General features: G+C 43.1%; 1 protein-coding gene across 2 annotated transcripts in view; it reads right to left on the bottom strand.

Annotated features, from left to right (window-relative positions):
- LOC117828473 (carcinoembryonic antigen-related cell adhesion molecule 5-like) overlaps positions 1 to 14,840 on the bottom strand; it is a 32,734-nt gene extending 17,894 nt beyond the window's left edge. Inside the window, exons 1-7 of one of the 2 annotated variants that reach the window (XM_034705630.1) lie at positions 14,723 to 14,840; positions 13,754 to 14,086; positions 7,408 to 7,571; positions 7,148 to 7,274; positions 4,923 to 5,201; positions 3,772 to 4,050; positions 1,737 to 1,991 (exon numbers count right to left, since the gene is read on the bottom strand). In XM_034705630.1, coding sequence (XP_034561521.1) covers positions 1,737 to 1,991; positions 3,772 to 4,050; positions 4,923 to 5,201; positions 7,148 to 7,274; positions 7,408 to 7,571; positions 13,754 to 14,086; positions 14,723 to 14,771 — 1,486 coding nt within the window. In that variant the 5' untranslated portion in view covers positions 14,772 to 14,840. The remainder of the gene's footprint in view (positions 1 to 1,736; positions 1,992 to 3,771; positions 4,051 to 4,922; positions 5,202 to 7,147; positions 7,275 to 7,407; positions 7,572 to 13,753; positions 14,087 to 14,722) is intronic. The other variant, XM_034705629.1, reaches the window with a different exon arrangement.
- Positions 14,841 to 16,336: the final 1,496 nt, after the last annotated feature.

Consider the following 16,336-nt stretch of genomic DNA (forward strand, 5'->3'; position numbering starts at 1 on the left):
TGAGGCTGCATTGCAAAACATTCAACCTGTATCTGATTCAGCAGCACGTTTCAAACATCAGCTTACATGTGAATCAGATTTTGGACACTCTTTTCTGCAGTTTGCTCAAAGTCAAAGAGTCTAAAGGTCTAAATGTTCTTCCACATCTTCCTCTTTAAGTGTCAGAAGAATGATTTCCTGTCAGTGAAACTGCAGAAAAAGACAAACTTTGTGTCGCAAACAGAAACTGAAGACAGGAAGTGAGTTGTTTGGTGGAATCGCGGTGAGTCACTTCTGTGGAAATCATCACGATTACTGTCACGATAGACCACAGCGCCCACAGGTATCGAGTAACACACACACACACACACACACGCTTGGGGACGCCGACGTGAGCTAACACTGAGTCTCATTCAGAGTTACACTGCTGTACTTCTGAGCTAACGGCTAACATCACTGTGCTACAGTGCATTTCATAAGAATGATGCAGGAGGCCGGCAGTTCCCCAAATGTCCACTAGAGGCTGTTCCTTTAAGTGAGTGGATCCCCCGATCTGAAGTCAGGTCAGGCAGCAGTCTAAAATACTTGACCCCAACATTTCAATCTCCCCCTAAAGGATCCTGATGCATTCCCAGGTCACTTACTTTTAACAGTATGGGAGGTAGAGCCTTCAGTTATCAGGCCCCTCTCCTTTGGAATCATCTCCCAGTCAGGGTCCGGGAGGCAGACCCCCTCTCTACTTTTAAGAGTAGGCTTCAAACTTTCCTTTTTGATAAAGCTTATAGTTAGAGCTGGATCAGGCTTGGACCAGGTCTTAGTTCTGCTGCTATAGGCTTAGACTGACACACTGGTATCCTGTCTTTCCCTCTCTCTCCTCTCTCTGCCTGTCTCTCACTTTAACTCTTCCTGTCCCATTAAAGTTACTAACCATAGACCTTCTGGAGTCCCTGAGCTCCCTTGTCTCGTAGGTTCCTCTGGATCTCTGCTGTAGATTCCTTTTTTGGGGTCTGTTATTCTTCTTTCTTTCTTTCTTTCTTTCTTCTTTCTTTCTTCTTCTTTCTTTCTTTCTTTCATTCGTTCATTCTTTCTTTCCCTCTTTTATTCCTTCTTTCATTCTGTCTTCCTTCCTTTCTTTCTTTCTTTTATTTTTTCTTTCTTTCTTTATGTCTCCTTTTCTTATCCCGTCCTTTCCTTCTGTCCTTCCTTCCCCATTTCTTCTCCTCTTTTTCTTTCTTCTGGTCTCCCTCTCTTCTCTCTTTTCTTAGACCTTTCTGGAGTCCCTGAGCTCCCTTGTCTCGTAGGTTCCTCTGGATCTCTGCTGCTGTGGACGTGGTCCAGACTCCAGCTGCTACAACTACTACTATCCGTCTCCCCACTATCATCTCTCTCTCTCTTCATCTCCCTCTATCCCTCTCTCCAACACGGTCTCAGCAGATGTGTGTCTAACATGAGTCTGGTCCTGCTGGAGGTTTCTGCCTGTTAAAGGAACCAGAACCTCGAAAGCTTTGGCTCTGAGTCTGAGGTCATGTTCTCTGTCGGTAAACCTTGATTCTTATTGGTCAAAAATCCAACAACACTAATCAATTCTTCACAGCAAAAGCGACACCAAGGACGACCTGATCGCTCCTGTCACTTTAAATCAGTCCATTCAAAGGAATCCAGCACATTTCACCTCGGCCTGCTTGACACTGGCAAAAACTTTGCCCCATTCATTTTAATGGTAGCTGGAAACCGGTCAAACTCGGTGAGGGTCTTACCTTTGACGGCCAGGGTGTGGGTGAACTTGGTGGTCTTCTTGGTCACAGGGTTATAAGCCTCGCATGTGTACGTTCCCGTGTTTTTGTAGACGGCCTTCTCGATGATGTACTGCGCCGTTTTGACCGGGGTCACGGTGCCGTTGAACTTCCAGGTGAAGTTGGCGGGGGGCATGGAGGCCGCGGCGCATGTGAGCGACACGGGTTCGTTCACCTCGACAGCATCCTCGCCCTTCACGGTCACTGGTTCAGGACCGTCTGGAGACGAAGCAGGAAGAACACAAAGGGTTAACTTTCAGAGAAGTTTCTATGTTTCCTACAAAGCTCTCAATGATCAGACACCTTCATATCTTAAAGACCTCATAGTCCCCTATTCCCCCTCTAGAACTCTACGCTCCAACATGCAGGCCTGCTCATCGTACCTAAAGTCTCTAAAAGTAGTATGGGAGGTAGAGCCTTCAGTTATCAGGCCCCTCTCCTTTGGAATCATCTACCAGTCAGGGTCCGGGAGGCAGACACCCTCTCTACTTTTAAGAGTAGGCTTCAAACTTTCCTTTTTGATAAAGCTTATAGTTAGAGCTGGATCAGGCTTGGACCAGGTCTTAGTTCTGCTGCTATAGGCTTAGACTGACACACTGGGATCCTGTCTTTCCCTCTCTCTCCTCTCTCTGCCTGTCTCTCACTTTAACTCTTCCTGTCCCATTAAAGTTACTAACCATAGACCTTTCTGGAGTCCCTGAGCTCCCTTGTCTCGTAGGTTCCTCTGGATCTCTGCTGTAGATTCCTTTTTTGGGGTCTGTTATTCATCCTTTCTTTCTTTCTTTCTTTCTTTCTTTCTTTCTTTCTTTCTTTCTTTCTTTCTTTCTTTCTTTCTTTCTTTCCTTCTTTCTTTCTTTCTTTCCTTCTTTCCTTCTTTCCTTCCTTCCTTCCTTCCTTCTTTCCTCCCTTCCTTCCTTCTTTCTTTCTTTCTTTCCTTCCTTCCTTCCTTCCAGCCTTCCTCCCTTCCTTTCTTCTTTCTTTCTTTCTTTCTTTCTTTCTTTCTTTCTTTCTTTCTTTCTTTCCTTCCTTCCTTCCTTCCTTCCAGCCTTCCTCCCTTCCTTCCTTCTTTCTTCCTTCTTTCTTTCCTTACTTCCTTCCTTCCTTCTTTCCTTCTTTCTTTCCTTCCTTCCTTCCTTCCTTCCTTCCTTCCTTCCTTCCTTCCTTTCTTCCTCCCTTCTTTCTTCCTTCCTTCTTTCCTTCTTTCCTTCCTTCTTTCTATTTCCTTCTTTCATTCTCTTTCCTTCCTTCCTTCCTTCCTTCCTCCCTTCTTTCTTTCTTTCTTTCTCTCTTTCTTTCTTTCCATGTTCATCCTTTATGTCTCCTTTTCTCATCCCCTCCTTTCCTTCTGTCCTTTCCTTCACCATTTATTCTCCTCTTTTTCTTTCTTCTGGTCTCCCTCTCTTCTCTCTTTTCTTAGACCTTCCTGGAGTCCCTGAGCTCCCTTGTCTCGTAGGTTCCTCTGGATCTCTGCTGCTGTGGACGTGGTCCAGACTCCAGCTGCTACAACTACTACTATCCGTCTCCCCACTATCATCTCTCTCTCTCTCTTCATCTCCCTCTATCCCTCTCTCCAACACGGTCTCAGCAGATGTGTGTCTAACATGAGTCTGGTCCTGCTGGAGGTTTCTGCCTGTTAAAGGAAGTTTGTCCTTGCCACTGTAACTTGCTAAATGCTGCAAAGTGCTCTGCTCATGGTGGATTAAGATGAGATCAGACTGAGTCCTGTCTGGAAGATGGGACCGGATCTAATCCGGTCTTGATGTTGGGTCTTAATAATAGAACATAGAGGACGGTCTAGACCGGCTCTGGAAAGAGTCTGAGGATGACGTTTGTTGTGATTTGGTGCTTTAATAAAGAGAGAGTAAATATATTTCAGGTTTCCTTCAGTCGTCTGTTTTACGGTCATAAAGGAGCAATAAAAATAAATCCCTCAGCCTGTCTGTGCTGAAACCATAAACCCCGCTGCGTGTTTCGGTCTCTTAGCAGGAGGAGCACTCACAGTTCACCATCATCTTGTGGGAGGCCTTGCTCGTGGTGACCTGGTTGCTCAGCTGACACGTGAACTCTCCGTTGTCCTCCTTCTGCAGCGGGTTGATCATCACCGAGCTCATGTCGCTGGAGAACACCACGCGGGAGCTGGCGACCAGAGGTTTGCCGTCCTTCATCCAGACCTTGGTCTTCACGGTGCCCGAGGCCGCCTTGCAGGTGAAGTTGGCCGAGCTGTTGCCGGCGATGAAGGGCCCGGCTGGAGCTGAGATTTTAACGCCAGTGATGGGGTCTGCAGGTCAGAGGGATAAGAGTTTTATTTCACAGTGAATCAATGTTCTCTCCGTTTTATCTGGCATTCTTCTGGAGTGAGTTTTACAGATTCACACCTCACCAGTATTCATTTCTATCTTTAAAACAAACAACAAGAGGTCGCCTTTAACTTCCTTTATCATGCAAACTCCTCCTCCTGCTCCTCCTGCTGCTGCTGTGTGATCAAACACGAAGAAAACACAGAAACGCTGCAGGGCAAAATGTAAAACCATCCTCCAACCAAGCAGGTTTTCACACACACACACACACACACACACACACACACACACACAGAAGCACAGAAATGATCCGCCGCCAACTTAAAAACAGCCTTCTCCAAAAAAAACAGGGAGATTCCTTGGCAGTAATTACAGACGGCGCAGGTTCTCTGTGTTTACACGACGCTCGGACACCTCACAGATAAGAAGTGTGGAGTATCTGCTGACGGTCACCACGCCATGTTTGTGTTCAAGAGTCACAAACAGCTGATGACTAACGTTGACTCGTGCCCTCAAGGTGAGTCACAGAGAAGAGGAGAGGTTTCGCTCTGCAGACGTCTGTCCGAGGAGTTTCAGTGAACTTTCGCCGCATTACTCAACTCTTAAATCAACACGACAGAATGTACTGGAAGGATGATGATCGGCTGAAGTGTGCAAGAACAATCGTTCAGATCTGGCTCCTCCAGAGGAGAAGGACACATGACAGAAGGTCATCATCGCCTCCAAACTTTAAGGCCTTCTCAGAAGCTCTACGCTTGATCAAGATAAAACTCTAGCGCCTCTTATTCTGATTCAAGACTCCAAAGTGATTCAGGTGCAACATCAAGGTGTTAGTCTTCATCTCTGGACTCACCAATCACAGCGAAGGTCACTCCAGGAGAGGCGATGACCCGCTTGGTTTTGGCGTTCGTTGCCGTGCACGTGTACTGCTCGGCTACCTTCCCCAATCCCTGTTTCTCGATCTCCTTCAGGCTCAGGACCGGCCCCGTGGCCTTGATCTCCTTCTTGTTGTGGTACCAGGCGAAGGTGGCAGGCGGGCTGGAGCTGGCGGCACAGGTCAGGTTGACGTTGGAGCCGGCCTGGTAGAACTCTGGAGGCTTGGCGGGAGTGATGGCGACGTTCTCTGGTCCGACTGTGGAGGAGAGACAAAGAAATCAGGTCAATTCAGTATTCTGCTTTTACATCTCTGAAGCTTCTAAGAGGAGCCTGATCAGGTTTTTGTTAGTCCATCAAGGGCGTGACAGACCGGAAACTCAGGCAGGTTAAAAATCTGGAAGCTAAGGACTAAACATCTTATCTTCTAGAAATATAATCCTGAGTAAACCTTCAAAATATCCCTCTGATGGACCGGGTGTGAATCAGTTTCATTAAAGACACTATTAAACAACAGAACCTTCATTAAGCGTCAATGAAGCCTGATTTTTAACTCCAGAGATAATCATTATTAAATTTTTAGGATCCTCAGACACACATATGGATGTTCTTCTGTAAATTAAAATGTTCTCATTTGATTTTTAAAATGTATTTAATTATTTATCTTAATTATTTATTTAAAGGGACAGTGCATATTAATGAATATTTCAGCGAAGCAACCAAGTTACCTATGCTCAAGTACAGAGTGTATATATGTATATATTTATCATATGTTGCATTTTATTTTATCATTTTATTTAATTTATCTAAAAAAAAATCATTTATAAATATATTGTTTTATTTATATATTTTTTAATATGCATTTGTTATTTAATTAAAAAATGTTATATATATATATTATTTTATTTACTATTTTATTCAATATGTATATATTATTTTATGTTGTAATTTTATTTAATATAAATATATTACTTTATTTATTATTGTATTTAATATATATATTATTTTTATTTAATTTAGATGAATATTATTTTATTTCATTTATTATTTTATTCAATATGTTTATATTCTTTTATTTTATTATATATTTAGTATATTTTTTTTTTTTGTTTTTTTATTTGACATATATTTATATTATTATTCTTATTTTTTACCTTTAATTATTTTAATTTAATTTTGTAAGTATAGTGTCGTACTCTCCTGCTGTAACCAGAACATTTCCCCCCGAGGGAGGATCAATAAAGTCTGTCTTATCTTTCTTATCTTAAGTAAATACGCCGGAGTTAGCCATAAAGCAAGTTTTCATCTGTAGTCCCCGGCAGGTCAAAACAGAGTTCATATAAAATGATAAAGATAGATAACAGATGGAAACACAGACATACTCAGATATACAGAATAATGAAATGTTCAGCAGAGTAGTGATCCTTTAGATTTTATTGTTGTGCATGAGTAACTGCAGATAACTCATAAAGACCTTTTATTTTGAAAGGCTCCTAAATTAAAGGTAGTAGTTGTGACTTTATCCACGATGCCTTCACGCCTCTGTGTAGCTCTCTAACATGAATCCACGGCAGACGGAGCTGTGAGCTGTGAGCGCTGCATTAATTAATAACCAGGTTAACCCGCGGTCGGTGTGGTTTCCCGGCCTGTTGGGTTAGTCATGGGGAAGGAGTGGAAGCGCAGGCCGCTGTGTACACACACACACACACACACACACACACACACATAGGGGTATTAGTGCTGGCTGAGAGGCAGCGCCCTGCAAACACACACCTCAATCCTGACTGTGCGAGTCACACGGCCGTGAGACGCTCGCTTATCCCCCGAGTGTCTCAGGAATCAGGTTTACAGCCTGAGCGGAGACGGACTTCCAGGGGTGTGAAGGACTGACTCACACGGTCTGGTCTTTGTTGACCAACAGGTGTGGAGCTCGTTCAGAGAAACACACTTCTCAAACAAAGAGCAGACCTCCGAGTAAACACAAGACACTCCAACTGTGTCTACAACGGAGGAAAACCATCCGTCTGCTTCTGTTTTTAAAAGATTCAAACTATTTGAATTTGAGGCGCCATCTTTGATGTTTCTACACGTATCTTTAAATCCAAATATCCTGAGAGTCGGTCATCAATCACAAGAAGCTCTGAAACCACGAGTAGTTTGATTTCTGTCCCTGCAGTTTGATGTTCTGTTGGGTGCAGTACTCACAGTGGACAGGGAGTTTGAAGGGGGCGCTTTTGTTGGTCTCCAGTTTGTTTGCAGCCATGCAGAAAATGGGACCGTCCAGATCCGTCCTGACGACATCTCTGATGGTCAGCTGAGTGGACAGTTCCTCCTGAGAATCAAAGCAGAGAGGACAAAACATAAAACATCAGGTGTGACCTTTTTAAAAACCATAATGTTGTGTTTTCGGATGTCACGGCGTGATTCGGCGAGTTAGCGTCTAACGTCTGAAATCTGAGACTGACTTCTTTCACTGTGAGCCGTTTGTCGTCGATCTTGATGGGCACCGTCCCCTTGAGCCAGGTGAACTTGAGGAAGGATCCTTTGGCGGAGCAGGTCAGGACCACGGTGCTGTTGTGCTCGACGACTTCGGGGAGGTCGGACTTGATGGCCACAGCGGACACCGGCTCTGCAGGGAGAGAGGAGGAGAGGGAATGAACAGAGAGGAAAGAGTGTTATCACTTTGTTTTCATACTTTTGCATCCAATCTGAGATATCTCCCTTCAATCTCTCCACATACTCAGGAGTCAGACTGAAGTAATCCCCTCCCTTTGTTGATTAAATCTTTCAACAAATGAGCGGTTAATGATTCCACAATCATCCCCGGTGGAGGAGGAGGAGTTAATAACCTGCTCACCCAGGGCCGGTTTTCCCTTCACACGATCCTAACTGTCCTCTGAATTCAACATCTGAATGGAGTGAACGGTGAATATCGCGGCGGCTGAACCTGCTGGACTCGTTCTCAATAATCCCGGAGCTCCATTTCTGAATGTGTCGCCTGTTTATTGGCGATTAGGCAACTGTAGGTGTGTGGGAACAATGCGAAGGAGTGGAAACCAGTTCTGTGTCGTGCAGTGACTTCACTCCGGGTGGTGAGGGTTAGAGGTTGGTGCAGGTTTGGCTCTGATTGACCTTGTTTCCTGCCCCAAAAACCAAGATACAGAGAAGTTAAAGCATTGGAGTGTAATCCTGTAACGGCTCCAACTATGAGATAATCAGACCAGTTATGGACCTGGTTCCTCCTGTCCGACAAAAATCCCCACAGGCCGTGTTTTTGGATGCTTCTAGAGGTTATATTTCCAGATGTTATCCTCAGCTATGAGGGATGTTAACAGTGATCTGCTCAGGAGGAGACAATCAGGGCTGCACCGATTTGAAATCATAAACATGTTCAGTATTTACGATCAGATATCCGGCTGTGTTTGCAGCTGTCAATCAAAGCAAACAGGAAGTAAAACCCCGTTTTTTAACCTCTCATAACCAACGAAGAAGAAAGTTTTCAGAAAAAAGAGGCCTTGAACACAAAACAGTCAAACAGTAACTACCAGGGGCGTTGCTAGGCATAAAGCTCTACTGGGGAACAGGCCCCCTACTATTTCCCCTTCCTCACACACAAACACACACACACACACACACACACACAAACACACACACATTTCTCGTGCCCTCTAAAGAGATCCAGAGCTTTTTTCCAGTTAGTGAAACCAGTGCTCACAAATGTGTCATGTTTCATGTGTTCACCAAACATCCTACATGAGAAACAAAAAGCTGCTTCTCTATTTACAGAATATTAGAACCAGGGAAAGCTTTCGAACCATTGAGAATTTAATGATGATTTCTTTTAACCCAAAGCAGTGCTGGGGGATCGTGGGACTCCACTTGTTTAGGAATTAATGAATGTATGGGAAACACTGCGGTGGATGCAACACATTCACAACTGCACCTAAAGTCTTTTCCTTTACTTCCCATGGCCAGTCCGCCCCTGATACTGGGGCACAGCTCATTTATACTGAGGCACGTGCCCCAGTAAAGGGGGTCTGGCGACGCCCCTGCTAACTACATATCACCACAGCATGCGGAGGAGAGAAACATTCGTACCACGTGGATTTATGTTTTAAAGTTTGACAGGGAGACTGAGGTTTTGACCTATACTGAAGTCAGCCACTAGGGGGAGCCGTTTTTGTGGCGGCTTCCCTTCGAGCCGAGCGAGATGGAACGGAACTGGACAGCCAATCAGGAAGCGAGCAAATAGAAAGGACGACAAATGCAACGATGGCGGAGGAAGACCAGTTTGTTGACACAGGAAGTGTCCCATGAAACACGCCACGGTTAAACCATAGACTGTATAAGATATGGACGTAGAATCCGTGACGTCACCCGTCTGTTCCTGAGCGCTGTTTTGAAGCTAATCAACGGCGGCAGCCATATTGGAAATGCCGAACTCAACCAGGCAGAGTGTGACGTAAAGGGGCGGAGTTTGAGCCTCTTAGCCAACAGCTATGTGTTCCCGACCGGGAGTCATGCCCTTATTTGGGCAAAAACTTGTAATCTCAATATCTTCTGAACCGTCACGTTAGAAAAAAATTCACCCCCCCGTACAATGTGTGCCGATAGAGAGATTAGCTTCATAGAGCCAAGCTGTTTTTTGAACCAGGCTGTAAACATGTTTATTAATGCTGCAAAGATCCTCTTTTTCCCATTCATGTCTATGTGGTTTCCGGTGTTTCTGCAGCCAGCCTCTAGTGGACACTCGATGTATTGCAGTTTATGTGAGGTAAAGAGGCGGGTCTTTACCCTCCTCGCTAACAGCTACAGTGTTCCCACCTGTCAATCGAGATCATAGACTGTATATAAAAAGGGCGTCATCTCGCTCGGCTCGGAGGCCACAACAAAAACTGCTCCCCCTGGTGGCTGGCTGCAGTATAGGTCAAAAACTCTGTCTCTGCAGTCAAACTTTAAAACATAAATCAACATGGTCTGAATGTTTCTCCCTCTGTATGCTGTGGTGATATGTAGTTAGTATTCGACTTTTTTGTGTTCAAGGCCTCTTTTTCCTGAACAGTTTCTTCTTCGTTGGTTATTAGAGGTTAAAAAACACGGTTTTACTTCCTGTTTGCTTTGATTGACAGCCGCCGTAGAGAGAAACTCCGTAGGACCTCGGGATGCTACGCTGTAGGGCGGAGCTTGTTACCGTGGAGACACACAAATTCCCTACAGAAAATTTCCAAGATGGCAGCAGGAAATTCTGGAACAGGATATTTCGGCTTCAAAAACGTACAATGAGAAAAGGCGGAGCTACGCCGTCCATTATATATACAGTCTATGATCGAGACAGCCACGCCCTTATTTGGGCAAAACTTGTAAAAACTGTAAAGATCGTCTTCTTTGAATGGGTGTGTATGTGGTTTCCTGTGTTTCTGCAGGCAGCCTCTAGTGGACGCTCGAGGAACTGCAGCTTTTAGCACTTCTGCAAGGGGCTTCATATTTAAAAAGCGGAGGTTGCAGCATGTTCGTTGGCTCTAAAGTCACGTTTGATTTTGCAGGATTTCGAGTTTAGAGAGCGTGGACGTGACGTTAGCCGCACTCTGCAAACCATGCATGTTTTTTTCCTCCAGACGTCTCACTTAATCTGACTTTAAACTTCCTTTAAAGCAACAAGGAGATCATTCCCTTCAGAACATCCCTGATCAGTTTTTTCTGCAACTACCTGCACACTTTTCCTGCTCCTATAACTCCTCTAAATCCAAACACATGTTAAAGACTTTCACTTCACGTCTGAGGACGAGGCAAAACAAACATCAGTTGTTTTGTTCTGAGCGTTCATCAAACATGTGGTTTCTTAGGAGGCGAGCTCTGTGAGGAAGTGAGAGTCTAGAGAGGCACACATATGCCTCCTGTGGTAAAGACCCTGGCATCATGCTGCGTGTGGTTTAACTCTGTGTTATTAAGGGCGGAGGGAAGCTGCAACGACTCGCCGAGATAAATCTACAGAAAATGAGTCTGTGACATCGACCCGTTTCTCAGACGTCTGGATGTGCAGCTTTAAGACTGAAGATAAACGTGAACAATATTTGAAGGGTGAGGAAACTTCTACAGCTCCATGAATCATATCTAAGGGCTTGGAGTGAATATTCTGGACTACATGACTAAACACTTCCTGACTGTTAAAACAATGAGGTCAAAGAGAGCGTATGTACTAACACCGTGACCTGAACCTGAATACAAACACACACAAACACACCCTTCTTCTTCTTCTTCTGTGTGTGTGTGAGCGAGGAGCCACACCTTCAAGAAACTCTGACTCTTTCTCCCTCTTGAACTCTTTTTTTTTAACTGTCACAGCTTCTCCTTTAAAAGATAAATCAAAGCCTCACACCTCCACAGCTCAGACACCGTGCGTGTGTATCCCTCCACGACTGAATATAGGTCTCAAACAGAGCTGTTGCTAAGCACCGTGTAAACTTGTGGTGGCTCAGGGAGGGATCACCCTCAAACCCTCCAAGGCCTCCTCTCCTGTAACAGGTGTGGCTCTGCCTTTTTACGTGCACCAAACTACCTCCAGAAACTCAACCTTTTCTTCCTGTAGGACACAGAGGTTCCCGAACCTTTCAGCCTGCAACCCCCAAAATATAGGTGCCAAAGACTCAGGACCCCCACTGTCCCTCTAAGTGATTTAATGTGGCTTCATATAGCTGGTCTGCACAAAGTGAGCCTACCTATAAGACCATGTGTCTGTGTTTCTTACTGCTACTGATGCTTTTGATCATTAATGTTCTCTAACTCTAAACTTAGGAGTCAACTGGAGACAAAGGAAGGCAGAAAACTCATTACACTTTCTCTTTTCAAGCTTTTATTTCAAGTTTAGCTTCTATTTCTGTCCATATTTTTACTAGAATGTGTAAAATCTACTATTTTAAGATCACTTTAAGAAAAAAAAACAGTCTGGAAGGCATCTCATGACCCCCTATTTGTGTCCCAACCCACTCTTTTGGGAACCCCTGCTGCAGGAGACACTGAGAGCTCAAATTAAAGACTGAAGCAGCTTCATCCGGGTCTGCAGGAGCTGCTGGTCTATTCGGCGCAGATGTAGTCCAGGATCTCTCTCTGAATAACGAGCTCACCTTGTCTAACAAGTCGCGTACAGTGGCGGAGCCAGGGGGTGGCCGGGGGTGGCCATGGGCACCTCTGAAAACTGATTGGCCACCCTAAAGTTCTTAAACATGATTGGCTATTTGCCATGTCAGAGGCATTGCTTATATTTAAATCAGTTGTTGTGTTGTTGTGTTTCAAGCTGCAGAGACAGGAGTTTCTTTGCATTTGAATATTATTTTTGTTGATGCTTTGACTTTAAACAATCATCTTTATTTTGAGTCCTTAAAGAGTTGAGCAGATTTAAATGTTGACACTCTGTCGAGTTACATTTTTAATCTTAACATTAGAGATCTACAAAAATGTAACATTTGTCAAATTATTTTTAATAAATGAGTTAAAGGTCCTGTGAGGAGTTTTGAACTGGCTGAGAAACAGACTGAAAATGATCCTGATGCCTCTTTATGACCTTTAATAACAAACAAGACCATCAGCAGCAACACTGACACCTTCTCTGTTGTCATTTGTAATGCCTGAAACCGCCCTGAGGGGGTAGGTGTCAGACCAGATGATGACATCTTGCTTCAGAAACAGCCTTTATTGACTGTTTTCATGGAAAATAATCACATTGCCTGATAAAGTTGACTGTTGAACACAACAGGATGAGGCTTTTGTTGAAAACACTACTTTTGCATGTATAGGACAAGAGATAAGAGGTGTCACTTTGTCCACAAGGGGGGCGCCAGAATTGATACAAAACAAAAGTTCCTCACAGCAGCTTTAAAGTGATTAGTGGAAGTAACCCTCCTGGGTTTGGGGTAAGCCTAATGTTTTCCACATCTGCCCCCCCCTTCAACAGTCAGTGCCCCAGTTTGGCCACCCAAGTCAAAACTGTCTGGCTCCGCCACTGGTCGCGTAGACTTATATTTGACGCGTAAAGCAGGGGCAGAGCCAGACAGTTTTGACCTGGGTGGCCAAACTGGGGCACTGACTGTTAAGGGGTGGCCAGGCGTGGAAAACATTAGGGGCTTACCCCAAACCTAGTAGGGTTACCTCCAATAATCACATCTACTTTAACTTCTTTTCATAGAATAATTTAACAAATGTTACAACTTTGTAGATTTCTAATGTTAAGATTAAAAATGTAACTCGACAGAGTCAACATTTAAATCTGCTGAACTCTTTAGGGACTCAAAATGAAGATGATTGTTCAAAGTCAAAGCATCAACAAAAATAATATTCAAATGCAAAGAAACTCCTGTCTCTGCAGCTTGAAACACAACAACACAATAACTGATTTAAACATAAGTAATGCCTCTGAAATGGCAAATAACCAATCATGTTTATGAATTTCAGGGTGGCCAATCAGTTTTCAGAGGTGTCCATGGCCACCCCTGGTCACCCCCTGGCTCCGCCACTGGGGTAAAGTGTTTATCAAAGTCCTAAAATGTGCAATTTAAAACACTATTCTGAGTTTTCATGACTCATTGTGGAATTCGGCATCAAAGTTGTGCAGAAATGGTTTTAATAAAGAACTGAAATAAGTCCTTAACTTGTTTTTTACAAACATTTTGAAGCGGAATTTGTGCGTAAAGTTGCTGCATCCACAAACCTTTCCAAATAACAGGCTGTTCCTCTGCTTTAAGTCAAACTAAAGCCCACCTCTACATGTGCGCAGAGTGATCCAGCATCACAGGTGTCTAACAGGGAAGAGGGACTCACCCAGGACCCGGAGCTCTATATTCCCAGTCTGCGTGGTTCCGTCCGAGGTGATCATATTGAGCGCGTAATCCCCGCTGTCCTCCGACTTCACGGATCCCAGAGTCAGGAACCCGTTGGTGGAGTTCACCATCACCCTGCCCTGGTACTTTGCCTCGCTCACTTTGGTCCCTGCCGGACTCACGGTGGCCACATTGACCGCGTCCGTCCCGTCATTGAAACTCCACAATAAAAAGGCGTAGGTCGGTTTAACGAGGAGCGTCTTAAGAGTCACATTCTTCCCCAAAACCACGTCCACTGGACCCTCTGGCAGGATGTCCACCCCTGAGCAGCATCCTGCGAGGAGACAGAAGGAAAGTCATGCAACTACAAGAATCATGTTACAATGTTACAATGTCATTTAGCAGACCCAGAAGAACACAAGCAAAGATCTAGACAAGAGGAAACAAGATCAGTAAGAGGAACAGAGTGCTTCAAGTCCATTTGGGTGCAGGTACTGCCAAGCAGTGTAAAGGCAATGCACAAAGTAAATAAGGAACATCTACAATGAAGCAACCAAACCATTTAAGACCTTCCATTATCATCATCAACAATTAACATCACCACAATAATGACCAAAGTACCAAGTGCTGGGTCACTCCAGACCTGAACACAGAGTCCCAGAGTAGAGCAGGACAGTGTGAGTCAACTGTAGCTGGAAGACATGATCTGCCACTGGGGACAACAGTGGAGAACAGTCTAGCTAAGTGCATAGTGCTTCCTGAAGAGCTGGGTCTTTAGCTGTCTTTGGATGTAAAAACCACTAGAGACTAGAATCTGCTTTATTTGGAGTTTTTCCTCTCTTTGCTGTTTCCTTCTTTCCACCTGGAGGAACATCAATAAGTTTCAAAACGACATACTCTGATCTCAAAGTGAGTTAAAACCTGCTGAATACACACTCTTTAACATTTCACACAGATTCTGAGTTCTTACCGAGAAAAGAGAGCAGAAACAGAAGCGACTTAAAGGCGAACAGATCCATCCTGCACCGTTCAAGTCTTTCCAGCACAGACGGAGACGAGAATGCGGCAGTACCTGCAGCTTTTAGAGGGACACACCCAGAGAAGGTGAGCACACACACACTCAAACACACACACACACACACACACACACACACACACACACACACGTCATCGTCTTTGTGCTGTGTGATAACTTGATGTTCCTTCTAATCTCAATGAATCATTTGAATGATTGCATTTCTTCAAACTTCCTCAGATGTCTTAACTATGATTTATCACTCAATAAAGCAGAAGTTGTTCATCTATTACACTGAAAAAAAACACACTTTATTTTATGATCATCCCTTTTCCCCACTCACAGCTTTACTTCATCCAGTGTTAATAATAAAGCTGTTATCCTCATTTAAAAGCTAATTAAATGTTATTAAATATGATTCATGGCTTATTGTCTGTGACTAAATTCTGCCACTGTGTATTTTGGATGTTTATGATCAGAAATTGTAAACAGGCATCAACTTGGCAGAAATATGAAACATGTTTCTGGTTCAGGTTCACTGAGACACTGCTGCCACCTAGTGTCCATGCAGGGAAGTTACCTTTAATAACATCTGTTGAAACTCAACTCATTTTTATTTATACATCACTTTTCATACATTCAATGCATGCAGCCTGAAGTGCTTCATAAAAGAACAGAGAGACAGGAAACAACAGAAACAAGTAAAATGATGCAAGGCTATATCAAGACAGAGGAGAGTGATGTGGAATACTTAAAAAGAACTTAAATCATTGCAGTAAAATCAATAAAATAAATTAGACATATAAAAAATATAAGGATTCAAGGATTCAAGGATTTTTATTGTCATACCAATACAAGCTGTCGCATGATATGGAACAAAATTTTGTTTCTCAGGTCCCGCATTAAGCCAAAAAAAAAAGCATACAGTAAAGGGAAGACATAGTAATAAATGTAACAATATAAATACAAATATAAATATAAAAATATTGTGCATAGTGCAATTGAATGAAAAAATAATAATAACAATAAAAAAAAAAATCAGTTATCAGAAATAAAATAAAATAAAACCATTACAATAAATTCAATCAAATCAAAACCGTTAGATATCATAAAAATTCAATTCAATTCAAAACCTTTAGTTATTCTCGAAAAGACATTGAGGTTTCCCTCATTTCCAATGTCGTCAAGATCACAGTTAGATTAGAAACAACAAACAAACAAACAAACAAACACAATCATATACAAAATAATAGATTAATTAAAACAGATACAGTTTGAGACACAGTGGTCAGAGATCAAGGTCTTGAACTCTGCAAGAGATGGAAAGGATCTCAGCTTCAAAGTCTGTTGGAGGGTATTCCATGATTTAGGAGCATCAATGGAGAATGCTGATCGACCCAGTTCAGTATTTAAATAAAACCACGACTATAAAAACTTTAAATAAGATCAGATAAATATCAGATTAATAAAATAATTATAATACAAAACATTAAATATAAACAGATAAATATAAGACTAATAAATTAAAATCAATACAATAACATCAGCTAAATATCAGAAAAATCAAAT

This window comes from Notolabrus celidotus, chromosome 16 (assembly GCF_009762535.1).
Source record: "Notolabrus celidotus isolate fNotCel1 chromosome 16, fNotCel1.pri, whole genome shotgun sequence".
In the NCBI taxonomy this organism is placed as follows: Eukaryota; Metazoa; Chordata; class Actinopteri; order Labriformes; family Labridae; genus Notolabrus; species Notolabrus celidotus.